The 17,733-nt window shown below is 46.0% G+C and overlaps 1 protein-coding gene across 1 annotated transcript; it reads left to right on the top strand.

Moving 5' to 3' along the window:
• Nucleotides 1-2,128: 2,128 nt before the first annotated feature.
• On the top strand, nucleotides 2,129-13,870 carry LOC127340887 (uncharacterized). The gene is made up of 9 exons (XM_071827820.1): nucleotides 2,129-2,455; nucleotides 2,923-3,007; nucleotides 3,103-3,705; nucleotides 3,828-3,941; nucleotides 4,333-4,591; nucleotides 12,109-12,203; nucleotides 12,288-12,416; nucleotides 12,507-12,713; nucleotides 12,814-13,870. The coding sequence occupies exons 2-9, from the start codon at nucleotides 2,933-2,935 to the stop codon at nucleotides 13,492-13,494; spliced, it is 2,163 nt and encodes a 720-aa protein (XP_071683921.1). The 5' UTR covers nucleotides 2,129-2,455; nucleotides 2,923-2,932; the 3' UTR covers nucleotides 13,495-13,870.
• The last annotated feature ends 3,863 nt before the right edge of the window (nucleotides 13,871-17,733 follow it).

Here is a 17,733-nt window from a genome sequence, read left to right as displayed (position 1 = left end):
TAGGTAAAATGTGAATTTTCCGTAGCAAAATATTGTAAAACAATAACATTTTAGCAGCTAGTCAAAAGATAAAACCTATTGACAAATACAAGTATTTTGAATATTATGACCTATATTTTGGAGCATCTTTAGATGATCCCGCCAGCCCATATAATGGTCGCCGATATACTTTTTTGGTAAAAGAAAAGATTCACGTAGATAGGATACCCAAAAAAAGGCCTGGCCTTGATATATTTTTCAGGGTGCTAGAAATGGCGCAGAAATCTAGAGAGAGTCGGTTCAGCCACTCGAATTTCTCGCTCCCCTATAGACTCGCAATAATTGATGGGAGTGACATTTCAGTTCCGCACCTTGAGCTTCCCCACGCCGGTGATCTCTCTGACCCCGCCTCTTCTAGCCTCGCCGTCTGGTCGCCATCATGGAGGTCACCCCGACCTTCCACCCCTCTCTCCTTCCACCGTCCCGACAATGACGCCCAATCTTACCACCTCTGGGGCAAAGCGTAAGAGACATGGCAACCACATCAAGCAAGGAGGCGGTGCTCTTGCGGGTGTGAGCTTTGGGGCAAGTCCCACGTCGATGTTGGAGGCCACCAATGGTGGCAAAGCGACGTCTTTCGTGGGTCCGCATAACCGCGAGGCTGGATGTATTTGTAAAAGAGTTTTGGGAGATGCAACGAATGGAGATCATGCAATGGAGAAGCAAGAGTATCTTGCCACTATGGCCAGTGGTGACGCTTCTTTGGGTGGTGGTGATGGTCATTCTGATGGTGGTGATCATTTAAGTGGTGATGGTTATTCCGACGGTGGTGGCGGCGATGCTATGGCTAGTAGAGAGGATGGCACAATAGCCGGTGACAAAGGTGGCACAATGGCCGGTGATGGAGGTGTCACAGTCATCGGTGAAGGTGATTGTGCAATGGCCTGTGGCGATGAAGATGGTGCCTGGGACAATGACATGCCATCATGGGACCATACAAGCCACGTCTTGATCTTCTGAGGCAATTTTTTTATTGAGCCTTTGGTCCATTAAAAATTAAGATTTGTGTACAAATTCTTCCTGGGCTAATAAATGGACCCCTTCTTGTTGGGCTTTCATTGTTCGCTATTGTGATCACATTGTCAATGTTTGATTTGATCATCAACAACTTGTTTGATTGCTTGTTTTTTTACACGTTTTCAATTGGTACTTGTTCTATTAGGCATAGTTTTTTGTTTGTGAAATAATTGGGAATTAATTGTGTTGTAAAATATTTGTAATCTTCAAATTATGACTCTTTATATGTTTTATGTTTGATCTATAAGCCATAAATATTGATTTGCGCTACCAGCGCGGGTTTGGAGCACAACAAAACTCATACCATTAAAAGAACCGATGCTAGTTAGCGCCAGTTCGGCCAGAGCCCGCGTGGCACCGCAAAACTTGTTTTGGGGTACCGATACTTATTTTCTAATATCGAGGTATACAATGCTCTTAGAAGTGTAAACTGGCTACTCCTCTTGCTCGTAAACACGAACGCAATGGCTGGAGTCCCGCATATGTTGCTTTGTCCCCTCAATGACTGAGTGATACACGTTCAACACCTGAAGATGTTAGATACGGGACAAGCCCATCAGAAACACTACCATTGCATCATCATTGCCACGATCTCCCCCCTTCGACGACATAGCTGCTCCCGGGCCGGAGGCACTCCCGCGTCGCCTCATCGCCGTGTTCGAGCCACAACCACCCTTACCTCCACTTTCCCTCTAACCATGCCTATCTTCTTCGGTTCCGACAAGGTCCCTCATAACCCCACTCAAAACCTAAGTCTTCGACGTGCTCTTTGCACCCACCACCCCTAAGTTCCATTCCTCGCCTTCGTCGGCGAAGCCACGACCAACCACGTCGTCTCCTTCTCGAGCAAGGTCTTGGCATTGCCTCCACCGTCGACATCGTGGTAGGTCGCGTCATCCCGGTCGTTGGCTTGTCCTCTTCATCCTCCCCGACGGGATCAGCCGCGGCATCGGGGCTATGGTGTGGCCGGCCCGGTTGCGTCGGAGGGGTGCGTCGACGCGCTAACGGATGCAATTTCGAGATTTGGCCCGGGGTGGAAGCCCACTACTAACCCACATGACTGGCCCATGAACTGCACAGCACAGCAGACGAACGAGCAAACCCTTCCTGCCCGTGTCGCTGCTCGTTGCGGCGGGACGTGCGAGGCGCCACGCCGCCGGCCACTCCATCGTCGCCGGCTTGCTGCTTGCTGCTCCCCGCCCTTCTCCGCCGCTCCCCATTACGCTGGCTGTGCTGCCTGCTACACCTCCGCACTACCGAGGCAGGCTCGCCTGCTACGCTGCTTTCTTCCACGCCTCCGTCCGCCCTACCGCGAGCTTCTGTTCCCCGGTTGGGTGGCGGTCCCCCCTATCCCCCCTCCCCCAGCAGCCAGGACCCAGGAAAACTCCCCAAGGGCTAGGTAATCTCTATCCCTCTCAAGTCTCAACCCGCCTGTCCTATTGAACTGATTCCGTGATTTAATGAAACTGCTATCGATTTCATGCTAAAACAGTAGAAGGTGAAGAAATTTCATCCGCTAGTCTCAATACCCAACTAATCAGCAACTCCCAAACTGAGCCTTCTTCTACTGTTTATGTGGTCATAGGAGCCTCAGATCAACTAAGCCATTTATCTGTTACCAAGTACTATCTTTTGTATCCCCGTATTGCCATTTATAGTTTTCCTATCGTATTTTATGAACTTTCTTGGATCGTTAACAGTTGAGTGGAAATTATATGTTCATCTTAGCAATCAAACCAAAAAAATTATGCCTTGATGAGATTTTTTCGGAGTAGTTGCTAAGCTCTATCTTTCTTTTGTTGTTGCTCGGGGCTTGCTGCAATCCTGGCTCCTCCACTGATTGTGTCTATCTTTCAAGATCAACAGTTGGACAATCATGCCTCCGAAGCCTGCTCTGAGTGCTAGTCGCAGTGCGAGCAGGAAGCGAGGCAACCCCATGTATTTCAGGACGGTATAATGCTGGAATCCCCACCATCAGTAGGATAGTTTATTCAGTTCACGTTGTATTGAAGTCAAAGTCATTTTAATCCACCTCATACCCTGTAGACCGATTGCAGATTGTCACCTCACCTCCTTTTACAAATCATGAAGCTTATCGTTGAAAATGATCAGCAGAAAGGTTATGTCAAGGAAATTGGGTTTGGGAGCTTCTTGTCCATGGGTGAATTTGAGATGAACAACGCTCTTACCCTGTGGTTGGTTGATAAGTTTAATTGTGACAGCGAGGCTCTTGAGTTTGAAGGTGGCATATCGATTCCGGTAAGGCCACTTGTGAAGAGGGTCCTTGGAATCCCTTCAGGCCCTATCCAAGTTGTAGAGGGTCTAGATGTTGACGACGCTCTCTACTGTCAGTATACTTGTAATCGCAGAGCAAAGAATGCGATGGAGGTGGCAAATGAAATGTGCATTATAACTGACAAGGAACCGTTCTGTATAGCATTTATGATGGCGATACTCGGAATTTATCTAGCACCAGATACATCTGGGGCCGTCAATAGGGCCTTACTGGGAGCTGTTAAGCAGGTTGATAAACTCAAAGACATGGACTGGTGCAATTTCGTTGCTACCTACCTCTTCAAAGGAATCAAGGAATATAAAGAATCCAACACAACTTGTGTTTCTATAAAGGGATGTCTCCACATACTGAGCGTAAGAATCATTCTGACAACGTTTCTGTAATTAATTATTATTTGGTCTAACAAATTGTTTGAATGTGCTGATTGAGCTTGTTCATCTATAAATTAATCCTAATTCTTGTCATTGCAATGCAGGTCGTATTCATCGATCATGCTGCGTTTGAAGTACCAGTTGGTTTTCCACGCTTGGGTGTTGTCACTACAAAACATATCAATTGGGTTGTTTCACATCCCTTCACTAGCTTGATGGTAATGACTTGTGCACTAAAATTCTTTAAGCAATTTGTAATATGCTATTTCTTTGAATATACGATTGCAAACACTAGTTCCCTATTCGCTAATATGAACATTATTTCTATTCATTATTATGCGAAGATGTACCTTGTTTTAAATTAATGGTGCTCTCTACAGGCATTAACAGCCTTCTAGGCTATAACACACATGCATCCATTGAACAATGCAATCAGTGCAATGACTTGTCCACCTTGCTTATTGAACATTTGTTTGCCAAACTAATGCCTGTCAAGTTAATTACTTCTATGAAATTACATTTGAGTGGAATATTTCAGAAGTATTCGTATTCCTTAAGTTGCGCATAATGTTGCTACAATGAACTTGATGTCTGTTGTGATTCAAATAGGTATGTCGTCCAGAAGAGTCAATTTATGCTGCTGTGCTGGATATCATGCCAAAAGATAACATTGTTGAAGATGGCAAATGTGTTGATTCTGAAACAAATACTGATGCTCTGGGCGATAAGCTTGCTACCACCAACACTGATCAGAATAACAACAAGGATCCCGTTTCAGCAGAGATTGACACTGCCATAACAAGTCCCAGTACAACAAGCTCGGCAATTGTTGAACATGCAGAGTTAGGTACCTCACCTCGCTCACCAGGTACAAACCAGACACTCACTGCTTATAACATTATCTATAGTCAGGTTTAATAAATTGCGCAGAAGCATTTTTTTATCAACATTACTTGTCCCAATTGATATGCTATAAATTCAGTATACTTGTGATTTTGTACATCGAAAACTCCGAAGTAAACCTAAGCTTGGGTGATCCTTTTATCCTATCCCCATCAAGCCATCATTTCTCTAACCTACGCTGTATCTTGAGCTGTATAATTCTTTGTAAATGGCAAAAGGAATACAAAATCTGGGCACACCAACCACCTCACTCGTATGCATCTTAGCCCAAGCAGACCGAAAACTTGTTGTACTTTTCCCGTGTGCTGGAGTCGGTTGGTGGCCAGACCAAAGACCTGTACTGGGGTTAAAGACCTGCACCATGCCAGCCAACTCATTAAGGACGCTCAGCCCCAAGCAGCCCAGCTTCGACACAGCTAACACTTTCTATAACTTAATTAGGTGAGATCTACAGATTCAAAATTAGAACCCTGCATACTTGCCACTGAGCAGTCATGAGCTTAGAACAGGAGACATAATTCTTAGTCCAAGGGGAGTGGTTTTACTGGCGGGGCGCTCCCCCCTCTGCCCTGCCATGGACATGAACATGAACTTGAGCTCCTTCTGAAACCCCAGTAGTCATAATATTCAGTATTGAATTTTGAATCATAGCTGGCGCCTTTAATACTGTCCCAAAGGGTCAGACACCAACTAGAAGCAAATTGCAGCTGTTGGTTGAGATAATAAATTTGGATGCGTACTCCACATCATATTTCTGTTGTTGAATTTACATTTCCAATTTACATCTCATACCAGATAATCCAGAATGCCCAGAACAGTAATTAAAAACGCAGAACAACTGATGCCATTGGATCAATTTTACACAACAAATTTGTCGATACAATATTATAGCAATAATCTGGTCACACAACCAGTAGCTAAATATAGTTCTGTTACAGGTTTAAAAAATAGAGGATACACTTAGTCAGCAAATCACTAATTAAAGTACAGACTTAGCCCAATATCGGTTTCTGTGTCCCAAACTAGGGTTCATCTGAATAACTATATCGTTCTTAACACAACTGTTCTTCCGGTGACCAGGTAAACCACAATTAGAACATTTTGCTTCTTTCTGAGGCTTCGCAACACCTGGCGGTCTTTGCGGACATGTCATGCTCTTGTGTCCAGGCTGCTTGCAGATCATGCAGAATCTTGTCCCTTTTGAGGTTGTTTCATATGGAGGCCTGTCGCGGCTAGTGGTTGGCCTCCCCCCGCTCCTATTCTTAGATGGAGCAAGAAGAGCAGCATCTAGTCTCATCGGCAATGTACATCCAGCTTCACGTGGAACCTTCTCGAGGTCAATCGGAGCCACGTTTCCATCTGCACGGGCTATCTTGGCCTCCCCACAAGTCCTAAGCCATCACCCTCTACACCCATCTTAATCAGTTTTGGTAACAACTCCTTAATCGTCCCCATTGCAGTGTTGTATGTCTCAACATTTGTATCCTCGAGTCGAACCACCTCCATAGCATTGAGGTATAACTGGGAATGCTGGTAGCTGACCGACTTCACCAATCCCTAGTCTTTTTGGTATTGCTTCAGTTGCAAGGGTAAAACGTCTCTTGCATCTACTGTCCATCTTTTCATCACATGTAACGCTAGGATCTCTGTGCAACGAAGATGAACAAGCACCTACAGGAAAAAGAATACCGTTAGTGATCTCCCTCCAACTTATAGATGAATAAACAAAACAGTGACATTTCAACTAGGCAAACAACAATTTTACTGCAGCATCATGCTTTTATAATAACCACATTCCACATTAACCTCGTGATGCACCTTGAACCATTTTTCTCTAGCGTCACTGTCGAAATCCTTCGCCACGTAACGTTCACCAGGGATCACCTTGTCAACACATTGGATATGTGTTTTGCAAAAAAAAAATGCAGATAGATTTAATGAAATCCTTTTGTAAATACCTTTCAAAACTATTGCTCCCATCATTTTGACGAATTCTGTGAATACCCATTCAAAGTTTTCAACTTTCTCTTCCCGGAGCAGCACACGGCAAAGAAAACACTCTGAAAATGGTGAATGTCAATGTGTTTATGCGAAGGCCAATGTGCCCCTTCCCCAAATGAGGCCGAAAGATCATGAATGGCGTTCCCTGCCCTCGCAAATGTAGCAGCCATTATCTTTGGAACGCAACAATCTAAAACGACATCCGTGACCCTTGGTTTACCCTGCAAGTGTAAAATTATAACCAAAGTCAATATCATCTTCTACAAATATGAGTTAAAAAATTCAGGAAAATGTAGGGATTTTTTTCTAAATCACTTACTGCGCACCCTCGAACAATTTCTTGCACGCATTTCACTCGATTCACGATTTAGCCTGCTTTTCCCATATCAAACACCAAATCCTTGTTCTTAGGAATACAGATTGTACCAATCATAAGCTTCACCTAATCAAATGTAACACCAACAGACAGTACAATTATTTCACCATTGCCTCTAGTTGGGTAGTCATGTAAGGTTTGTTTAAAAGCACTCACGCGTGAAGAATTCAGTGTCCTCTCTGGAGGTGCTTTTCCTACCCGATACCTATAATTGACAGTTCATTTTTTTCGTCATTACAAAATGCAGACATGATTACTACAAACAAAAAACATCAAAGCCTTTTTCTCAAGCAAGTTGGGGTAGGCTAGATATGAAACCCAACAAAAATTAAAGGAAGCCAAAACAAGAACGACAAGGAAAAAGAGAGTAAACTAAGATTCGGGAACATGGATCGCTGATCTCCATGCAGTCCTATCAAGAGCCAAGACTTTAGGTACATTCCAATCCCAAGTCTCTTTTACCGCTTCCACCCAAGTCAACTTTGCTCGTCCTCTACCCCTTCTAGTCTCCTCCATACTTCTTAGAAATCCACTGTTGCTTCAGGAGGCCTACGCTGGATATGCCCAAACCACCTTAGCCAGTGTTGGACTAGCTTCTCGTCGATTGGTATCACGCCTAGCCTATCACGAATTACCTCATCCCTAATCCGGTCCCTTCTTGTATGGCTGCACATTCATCGTAGCATGCGCATCTTCGCGACACTCATTTGTTAGATGTGTTGTCTTTTAGTTGGCCAACATTCTGCCCCATATAGCATCGCTGGTCTGACTGCCGTCCTATAGAACTTACCTTTTAGCTTTTGTGGAACCTTGTCGCATAGGATACCAGATGCTTGCCACCACTTCATCCACCCTGCCTTGATCATGTGGCAAACATCACCGTCGATATCACCATTGCTTTGCAACATTGATCCGTCTAGTATCGAAAGGTGTCCCTCTTAGGCACTATCTGTCCTTCTAATCTGACATCTATGTCTTCGTTGGCAACCCCACTAAAGACGCATCACATGTACTCGTCTTGGTCCTGCTAAGTCTAAACCCCTTTGACTCCAACGTCTGCCTCCAAAGCTCTAACTTCCTATTTACGCCAGCCCTAGTTTCATCTACTAGCACCACATCATTAGCAAAGAGCATACACCAAAGAATATCTCCTTGTATATCCTTGCTCACCTCATCCATCACAAGGAAAACATGTATGGGCTCAAGGCTAACCTTTGATGTAGTCCTATGAATTTCTCCTTGTGTATCCTTGGTCACCTCATCCTTCACCAAGGAAAACATGTATGGGCTCAAGGCTGACCCTTGATGTAGTCCTATCATGATTGGGAAGGTATCAGTCTCATTATCACATGCGCGAACACTTGTCACAACACGGTCATACATATCTCTAATGAGGGTAATTTACATTGTTGGAACGTTATGTTTCTCAAGCGCCCACCACATGACCGCCCTTGGTATCTTGTCATACGCCATCTCCAAGTCAATGAAGACCATTTGTAGGTCCTTCTCCTTATATCTCTCTCCATAAGTTGGCGAAGTAAGAAAATCGCCTCTCTAGTCGACCTCCCAGGCATAAAACTGAATTGGTTTTTAGTGATATTCGCCACTCTCCTCAAGCGATGCTCAATGATTCTCTCCCAAAGTTTCATAGTATGACTCATAAGCTTAATCCCTTGATAATTAGTACAACTTCGAATATCTCCTTTATTCTTGAAGATACTAATATGCTTTTCCTCCACTCTCCGGGCATCTTGTTTGATCGAAAAATGTTGTTGAATAGCTTAGTTAGCCATACTATTGCCACGTCTCCAAGTCTTCTCCACACCTCAATTGAAACATCATCAAGGCCAAGGGCCTTTTCCCATTTCATCCTTTTGTGGGCCTCTTTAACCTCAAGTTCTTGGATCCTCCGCATGAGGTGCCTATTGGTGTCATCAAAGGAGTCATCCAGCTTGGGCATAGTGCCCTCGTTCCCATCATTGAATAACCCATCAAAGTACTCCCTCCATCCGTTCTTGATCTCTTCATCTTTCACTAGAAGTTGATTAGCCTCGTCCTTGATGCATTTAACTTGGTTGAGGTCCCTCGTCTTCCTCACGAATTTTCGCCATCTTGTAGATATCCTTCTCGCCTTTCTTTGTGCCTAATCTATCATATAGCTCATCGTAGGCCTGTCCCCTTGCTCCACTCACAACTCGCCTTGCATTCTTCTTGGCCTCTTTGTACTTCACCATGTTGCTTGTGCTTCTATCGTGGTGCCAACTCTTGTAGCACTTCTTCTCCTTGATGACACTTTGGACATCCTCATTCCACCACCATGTGTCCTTAGCTTCCGGCTTCTTACCTTTTGTCACTCCAAGCGCCTCCCTGGCTACCTTCTGAATGAAAGTACCCATCTTCACCCACATGCTATCCGCATCTCCCTCTTTGTCCCATGGTCCTTCCATGATCATCCTCTCCCGAAAGGTCTGTTGTGCTTCCCCTTTGAGCTTCCACCACTTCGTTCTTGTGATTTTGGTGCCTTTATCCCGCATCACACGAGTGTGAAAACGAAAGTCGACTACCACAAGCTTATGTTGCGCCATAACACACTCCCCATGGATCACCTTGCAATTCAAACAAGCCTTCATATCCCTTCTCCTAGTGAGGACATAATCAATCTAGCTAGTGTTGGGCACTACTAAAGGACACTAAGTGAGATTGCCTCTTCTTAAAAAAGGTGTTAGCGATTAACAAGTCATAGGCTACCACAAAGCCCAGGATGTCTTTACCCTCCTGGTTTGTGGCACCATACCCGAAGCCTCCATGCACACCCTCAAACCCTATGTTAGTTGTGCCCACATGGCCATGAGATCTCCTCCAATGAAGAGCTTCTCATTTGATGGAACACTTCTGACAACATCCTCCAAGTCCTCCCAAAACTGCCTATTAGCGCTCATGTCGAGCCCAACTTGTGGGGCATAAGCACTAACAACGTTCAGGACAAGATTCCCATGTACTAGCTTGACTATGATGATCCTATCCCCCTTTCTCCGAACGTCCACTACTCCATCCTTAAGGCTCTTGTCTATGAGGACGCCTACGCCGTTCCTAGTAACGGTTGAACCTGAATACCCAAGCTTGAAGCCGGTATTCTCGTCTTCCCTCGCCTTCTGACCCATCCATCTAGTCTGACACAAAGGATATTTACACGCCTCCTGATCGCAGCATCCACTAACTCCTTAGCTTCCCGGTCAAGGATCCTACATTCCAACTACCCACCCGCAGCCTATTTGCCTCGGCTAGCTTCTTTGCCCTTCTCATCCGTCGAGAGAGATGCAAAGACCCTTGCTCACTTAACACTACTCCAGGCAAAGATGTAGTGCGCCACTATGGCGGTGGCAGCCTAGCCCTTGCTCATTTAACACCACATCCGGGTTCCGATATGGCGCGCCACTAAGGCGGTGTGGCCCAGCCCTTGCTCATTTAACACCACACCCGGGTTCCGATATGGAGCGTCGCTGAGAGGGTTACGCCCCAATGAATTTCTATTGGGTTTCATATCCATAGGAGTATTAGTCAGTACAACAATTAGTCAGTATTTTTTTTCTCAACAATTAGTATATACAGGAGACAAACAATTTGTCCCATATCAAGAAGGGCACACTTTTATTCTTTGCTATAAGCAATGCATTATCTAATCTCACCAACTCACAGCTAGCTTGGCGCTAAAAGTTTTAACCATATATAGTTCGCAATGGATTCCAGACAAATAGGTGTAGAAACTAAAAATTGCTACCAAATTTCCTGAAATGTAAACTACTTAGTTACTGGAACACTGTTCATTAGTCAGGTGCCAAACTGACCAACTGGATTGATAAACAGAACAACTCCTAGTAAAATGTGATTACCTGCAGCTAATCGGCAACAAAAGATCAAACAGTTGTGGAATAGCAACAAATCACATCTCCTGAAAATGCTATCATGGAACTATTTTAATGTGCCATCGCCTAAGCAACTCACAGCGAGATATGCACTAACCGTCTTACCCTCCAGAAAATATGTGTACAGAATCAATATTTATATCTAATTAGTACAAGCAGAACTGTTTCAGTTTCTGGATCACGAGGAAACATAAAAAATTAATCGCATACGATTACCCTAGATTCTAGATCAGGAACAGTACCTTAGTTTCCATCCAGAGACGATTGCGTTTTCACCTCAAGTTTTGCCTCCATTTACAGATCCTTCAGACACCAATTCCTTGTCAGCGATTCCTATGCAGGTTGCCTTTGTCCCTGAGTAGCCAGATTCTGCGCTCTGGCTATCTCCAACAACAACGGTAGGAGGGATGGAGGGTTGGCAAATAGACGGCAAGGCTGAACAACCAATGACTGCTTCTACCTCCTCCCCATTGCGACGCATTTGTGTCAGAAGTTCTTTCAAACTACGAACACACTGTAGGGTGCTAATGTAGCGCCGCCACATACGGTTCCACCGTGCCATTTCCGGCCTCGAGCGTGTGGGCAAAGATGCAGGTAGTAGGTTTTGGGTATAGGATCAACTCTTAACTCCCATAGTACCGTCTCAGGGGTGTGAAAATGATGAACTGCAACTGGATGGGCTGACGCGATGCACTAACCAAAACATTTGCGGCTCATGTCAATTGGTATAGAATGGGCCAGAACAAACCATCTACATCCTGTCCCGGTTGAAACCTGTACCAGGAAACCAGACGGAATTGATGTCGATCTCCTGCCCAATGACCTGGAATTTAATTCGTACATGATGTAGTACATGCGATTTGGTGCATACAGGCTACAACGTATTACACTATTTTCCAATTCCAGCTATGCTTCATTTATTGCGCCTGCATGCCCTCATCACCATCCACTACCTCTCACGATAGACCAACCAAGCTTGGGCGCTATTCGCCCGCCTCCCTTTGTAAATGATTTATTTGTTATTCATGTACGACTCTCGATATTCAGAAGCTCACTTCATGGATGTAAATTATACGTCAATGAAATGAAGAAAAGATCTTTTATTTTTTATGTTGCATTTGTATTTTGTGCATTTTAGATGAAACTGTACCGTGACTTCATCTAACACTTCCACAACTGCAGCGCCCAGTTCCTTGACAGGACACATAATTTTTCCAAGAAGTGGCGAGGAAGTGCAGTCTTCTAGGCCTTCTGACCCGCGTTCTGCAAAATTTTGTGTACGCTTCACATTCATGGCCACATTCTATGATTTTTTCTAAAGAAATATCCACTGTGTTGCTAATTCGATTAGAACTTTGCAGATTAGAGAGATCATGCATGTTGCTGCCGATGCCCCCAATGGAGTGGACAGGGGTTCCACATCGTGTATGGAGAATGCTGGCGAGCAACAACAGTCTTCTAGGCCTTCTTCTGAACCGTGTTCTGCACAAGTTTGTTGATACTTTACATGTGTTGCCATATTCTATGATTTTTTCTGAAGAAATATCTTCTGTGTTGCTAATTCCATTATAACTTCTCAGATGCATGTTTCTCCAGACAACCCCAAGGGGATGAACCGGGGTTCCACATCGCCAATGGAGAATGCTAGAGATCGGAGCGCCAAGAAGGCAAGGGTGGATCGGCCCAGCAGTGGCCAAGCTAAGCGAGCCGGACGAGTTGCAGCTCTGAACATGAGTTTGCTCAATTGCACAGTCTGCTGCGGCCCTTGCAAGCCTCCTGTTTTCCAGGTATCTTTCTCCAACATGTGCATTTACCTGAAGTCTTGAACTGTGAGGAGGTCAGTGATTGATACAATGTGTTGCTTTTGGGCTTAATTTTCTGTGACAGTGCAATGGCAGACATTTAGCTTGCGGCAGATGCCTTGCCGAGCTCCCCAGCGAGCAGTGCCAGAAGTGCGAGCACGGTGGTGGCTTCAGCCCCTGCCCCATTATGGACGATATCGTTTCCTTGGCCAAGGTAGAATGTTGCCACGATGGCTGCAAGAGCTCCGTTCCCTACCACGAGCTTGACGACCACGAGAGCGCGTGCCCCCACTCGCCTTGCTATTGCATGCAGCCTGGCTGTGGCTTCGTTGGCCCACCGCACGTGCTCCTCGGCCACCTCGCCGCCCTGCACTCGGTGCCGGTGCACACGGTCAAATATGGCAAAGTGCACAGGCTCCGGGTGTCGGCGCCACGATTCCTGCTCCACGGGGAAGGGGATGACAGCGCGTTCCTCCTTGCCGTGGGCATGCTTGGCACAGCCATGGTCGTGTCGGCGGTGTGTATCAGGGCAGGTGCGTCGCTGCGGCCGCGGTATGCGGTCAAGCTTTTGGCGAACGGTCCGCCACCGCCGAGCAGCGCGGCGGGAAGAATCAAGTGGGAGTTGGAGGCGGTGACGAGCAGTACCAGGCCCGACGAGGTCGTGGTGGAGGAGCTGCCGTCTTTCTTGACAGTGCCGCCTGCGTATCTGGTTGGATCAGGGGCGTCCAAGGCGGTGACTCTCGACATTCGCGTTGACAAGATGTGATCCATCACCGTTCGAAGTAGCACTGACGAAGAGACATTCGCGTTGACAAGATGTGATTGATCGGTTCAGTTTGAAGTAGTAGGATGGCGAAGAATGGTCGATGGGAATTTGTGTGTTCAATCATCTAACTGTGATGTCTAATTGCTTACCGAAGACTTTTTGCATGGTAGTGCTAAGACATGCACATACGGTGTTCATGTCATGTTATGACCAACATTCCATCACTGCAAGGTTCCAAGCATTTCATTGTATTTGTTGCATTAGTGCGTGTTTGGTATCTTTGTCCCATTGACGAACAGGTTGTGCAGCTCGCTACTACCCACATGCGAGGTTGCAATCATAATGACCAATGGAAGGAACTTTTTTTTTGTGAGAATCCTTGAGCTCAAACAACGAGTTAAATGCATCATTAGTCTTCCAACTTACCGTCAGTGTCTGAAACAATCCTGGAGCACAGAAACTGTCATATTGTTTTTTTTTTCTGAAACCTTTGACTGTGGGGGAGTCCGCCACAGCTTCCTTTATTAAACCCTTATAAAAACTTTACAAAAACATATGTAAAAAAAAACAGGAAAAAACCTAAGGCAGAGAGGTGATCAAAGCTGATAAGGAATCACCAGAGGAAGCTTTCACCCTATGCTTAAGCATGGTGACCTCAAAGCAAAAACTAGCCTTCCAACTTCTAAAAGATGGTCTAATTTCTTTGAATATCCAATCATTCCTTTGCTTCCATATTGTAGTCCTGGTACTTTGTCCAGGATGTCTATCTACGGTCCTGAATACGATTGGCCAATGTAACACTGACATGGTGACGGGGTGGGCCCAGACGTGGCGACGGGGGTAGCCCCACCACCAACGCGGCTTCTCACGTCCCGTGGCAAAACTGCAATCTTCCCCTGCAAACGAGCCACACGGTCCAAATCAGTATGCACGGCTTCTCCTTTCTCCCATGTTTCCTCTCTTCGTGCAGAATTGTCGAGGTGAGTGGTGGCTGCAGGAGACCATGCTGGACGCTAGAAAGATAAAAAATGATGGTGATCTACCCCTCAAAAGTGAAAAGATAAAAAATGATGCCCGTAAATTTTTAGATTGTGTAGCTATAGGCGTTTTTGGTGTTTAGAGGGGTTAGCAAGCAATAATGTTGGAGAGGTAGTCCAGAAAAACTATTGTTGTGGAGCTCCAGACCGAAGACTCCGGGGTGTATCAGACTGGAGAGTTCAAGGAAAGACTCCCCCCCTCGACTTGGCTAAGCGGAGCGTCTAGCTTGCTCTTAGTATGGGGTATGGAAGCTCTCAGTCGAAGACTCCGGCCTTACTATTTCTAGACTTGCTATGGTCGGAGACTCCATACCTTCCAGGATGGAAACTTTGACCATTCTGGTTGCGAAAACTATGTAGGTCGAAGACTCCAGGATTAACTGACCGGAGTCTATGGGGTAATATTACCTGCAACGACTATTTTCCTAGAGGTACTATAAAAGGCACCCTTCTTCTCTAAAGAAAGGTTGTGGCTTCCACTCTCTCTCATCCATTGTTCCAAAGATCAAAACTCATAGATCTCCCTCCATAGTCATTCAATCTTGTTGCCCTCTTGAGAATCAAGGGAGGAACCCTAGATCTACACTTCCACCAAAGGGATTTCACTATCGCATCCATTCCATTTAGGAACTTGCTCCTCTTGGATCTTTGGAACTCTAGTTGGAAGAAATCGCTCTTGAAGCTTGATTTTGTGTTGTAAGAGCTTCGTGGTCGGTTTTATTGAGCTTCCAATTGAGTTGTGGAGATTGCCTCAACCTTGTGTAAAGGTTTCGGTTGGCACCTTGAAGGTCACCGTTTAGTGGAGCGGTGGTTGTCCTTTGTGTCACCACAACCTTCCAACGTCCTTAACAAGGAAGGAAGGAAGTATGTGTATCATCCTCATGTATCCTTGTCTCCATTACGGTTAATTCTATACTTTACTTCTTGTGTCATAATTTAGTTGTAATTGTGCTTTCTTGTCATGTAGGTAAATTCACTTAGTTGAATATCTAGATAATTTACGTTTTGTGTGAAGCCTAATTTTTTTTTCGAGAGCACGCGAACGCGTGCCTTAGTTTTATAGAAGGTAGAACAGTATGTACAAGAAAGAGCCCATCCTGCGTACAGGCTAGCTACAGGCTCGAGCCAAAAGTGAAAAAAAGACTACTCTCTAACAACACTAGCATCTCCCTCCCGAACGCCTCATGCTGCGAGCAAAAGCTTGTAATCATCTATGATGGTGCTCGCTAGCCGCTGCGTGGTGTACTGCCTCTGCGTGTTCCCAAACACCCAAGCATTTCTATGCTTCCATAGGGCATGTCAGACATTACACACTAGGGCATCAAAGCATTTCCTCCTCTTCCTCCTGAACCTCCATCTTTCTGTGCTCCACCAAGCTTCAAGAACGATGTCACCCTTCGGAGCATTGTAGTTAAACCCTAGCCTCATGTCACAAACATGCCAGACCTCTCGCGCAAAGACACACTGCAAGAGTATATGTCCAACATTGTCCTCCTCCTGTAAGCAAACATACCAGCTCGAGGGATGGTCTTGTAAGTTATGCCTCTGTTATCACCGGATTTTGGCCAAATCAGGAGGTGGGCCGTAAGGGAGATGGGCTTGGAAGATTATATGTGGAAGATCTCTGAAGCGGCCTTGCACGAAGAGTTTGGGCTAGATTGCCCGTGTATCTGTATTATAGTAGATTGCATCTTAGATTAAAAGTTAGAGTTTGTCTCGTACACGGTGGGGATTATTCCCACGTTAGAAAGTCCCCTGGACTATAAATATGTATCTAGGGTTTATGAAATAAACAACAACCAACGTTCAACCACAAATCAATCTCGGCGCATCGCCAACTCCTTCGTCTCGAGGGTTTCTACCGGTAAGCATCATGCTGCCTAGATCGCATCTTGCGATCTAGGCAGCACAAGCTTCATGTTGTTCATGCGTTGCTCGTACTGAAGCCTTTTTGATGGCGAGCAACGTAGTTATCTTAGATATGTTAGGGTTAGCATTGTTCTTCGTATCATATGCTATCGTAGTGCAACCCTTGCATATCTAGCCGCCCTCACACCTATCTTAGGTGTGGGGGCGGCACCCCGCTTGATCTTTATTTAGTAGATCCGATCCGTTACGGTTGCTCCTTGTTTTTTCAAGGATTAGTTTAATATCTGCAATAGTTAGGCCTTACAAAGGGTTGGAGGATCCAGCGGCACGTAGGGTGTCGTTTGCTAGTCCTAGACAGGATGTTCCGGGGATCAACCTCGTGTTGGTTTTTAGGCCTTGTCTAGGATCGGCTTACGATCACCGTGCGTGGCCGCGAGGCCCAATCGTGAGTAGGATGATCCGATTATGCGGTGAAAACTCTAAATCGTCGTAGATCGTTTTAGCTTTATCTTGATCAAGCAGGACCACCATATATTCGTGCACCTCGTACGAATCATGGGTGGATCGGCTCCTTGAGCCGATCCACAGGATAACCTGAGAGCCGATCGAGGCTCGTATTTAATGTTTACGTGTATGCCATGCAGGAAACTAAGCGAGGCATCTCCATCACCTTCCTGGCCAGGTATAGGTCAGGTGGCACGCCCTTGCATCAGCATCGGACGTGTGTACCAGAGGCTTTGCGGGCCGTCGCTCGGAGGGACCAGGGCCAGCCGCAGCCCTAAGTTGTTCCCGGCTCTACTGTGTTGCCCGTCGCTGCTCGCCGGTGGGTTTTGACCGCAACACATTCTAGCACGCCCGGTGGGACGAGCTTCTTCATCAACCACATCGCCATCTACATCTGAGATGGCGGACGGCACTCCAGTCACGTACGAGGATCTGACCGACGAGCTCAAGAAGAAGTATGACGAGGTCAAAGCAATCCTCGAAGCCGACCTCATCGGCTCTTTTCACAGGACCCGTTCACATGGCATCAGGTGGAAGGGTTTCTCGCCTAATGGTGCACTCGATGGGATAGACCTCTCTGCCCCGTCAGAAGAACGCACCAGGTCCCTACGTCAGGAGATCAACTACTTGGTGGCTCACTCGCTGCACCGCCACTCTGAGAACCTGGTGAACACTCTGGAGCGTGTCGCTCTCCGGGTGATCCAGGAGATCATGAGGCACCAGTACTCTCCGTCAGGACCAGCTCTCGGGACACACCAAGGAGAGATGCTACTCCAGTCCCGTCCACCGTTGCCATTTGCGTTGGCAGCACCAGAAGTGCCGAATTCAC

Source organism: Lolium perenne, chromosome 3 (genome assembly GCF_019359855.2).
Source record: "Lolium perenne isolate Kyuss_39 chromosome 3, Kyuss_2.0, whole genome shotgun sequence".
Lineage (NCBI taxonomy): Eukaryota > Viridiplantae > Streptophyta > Magnoliopsida > Poales > Poaceae > Lolium > Lolium perenne.
The sequence above is the reverse complement of the archived record's forward strand: the minus strand, read 5'-3'. Positions and strand labels throughout refer to the sequence as shown.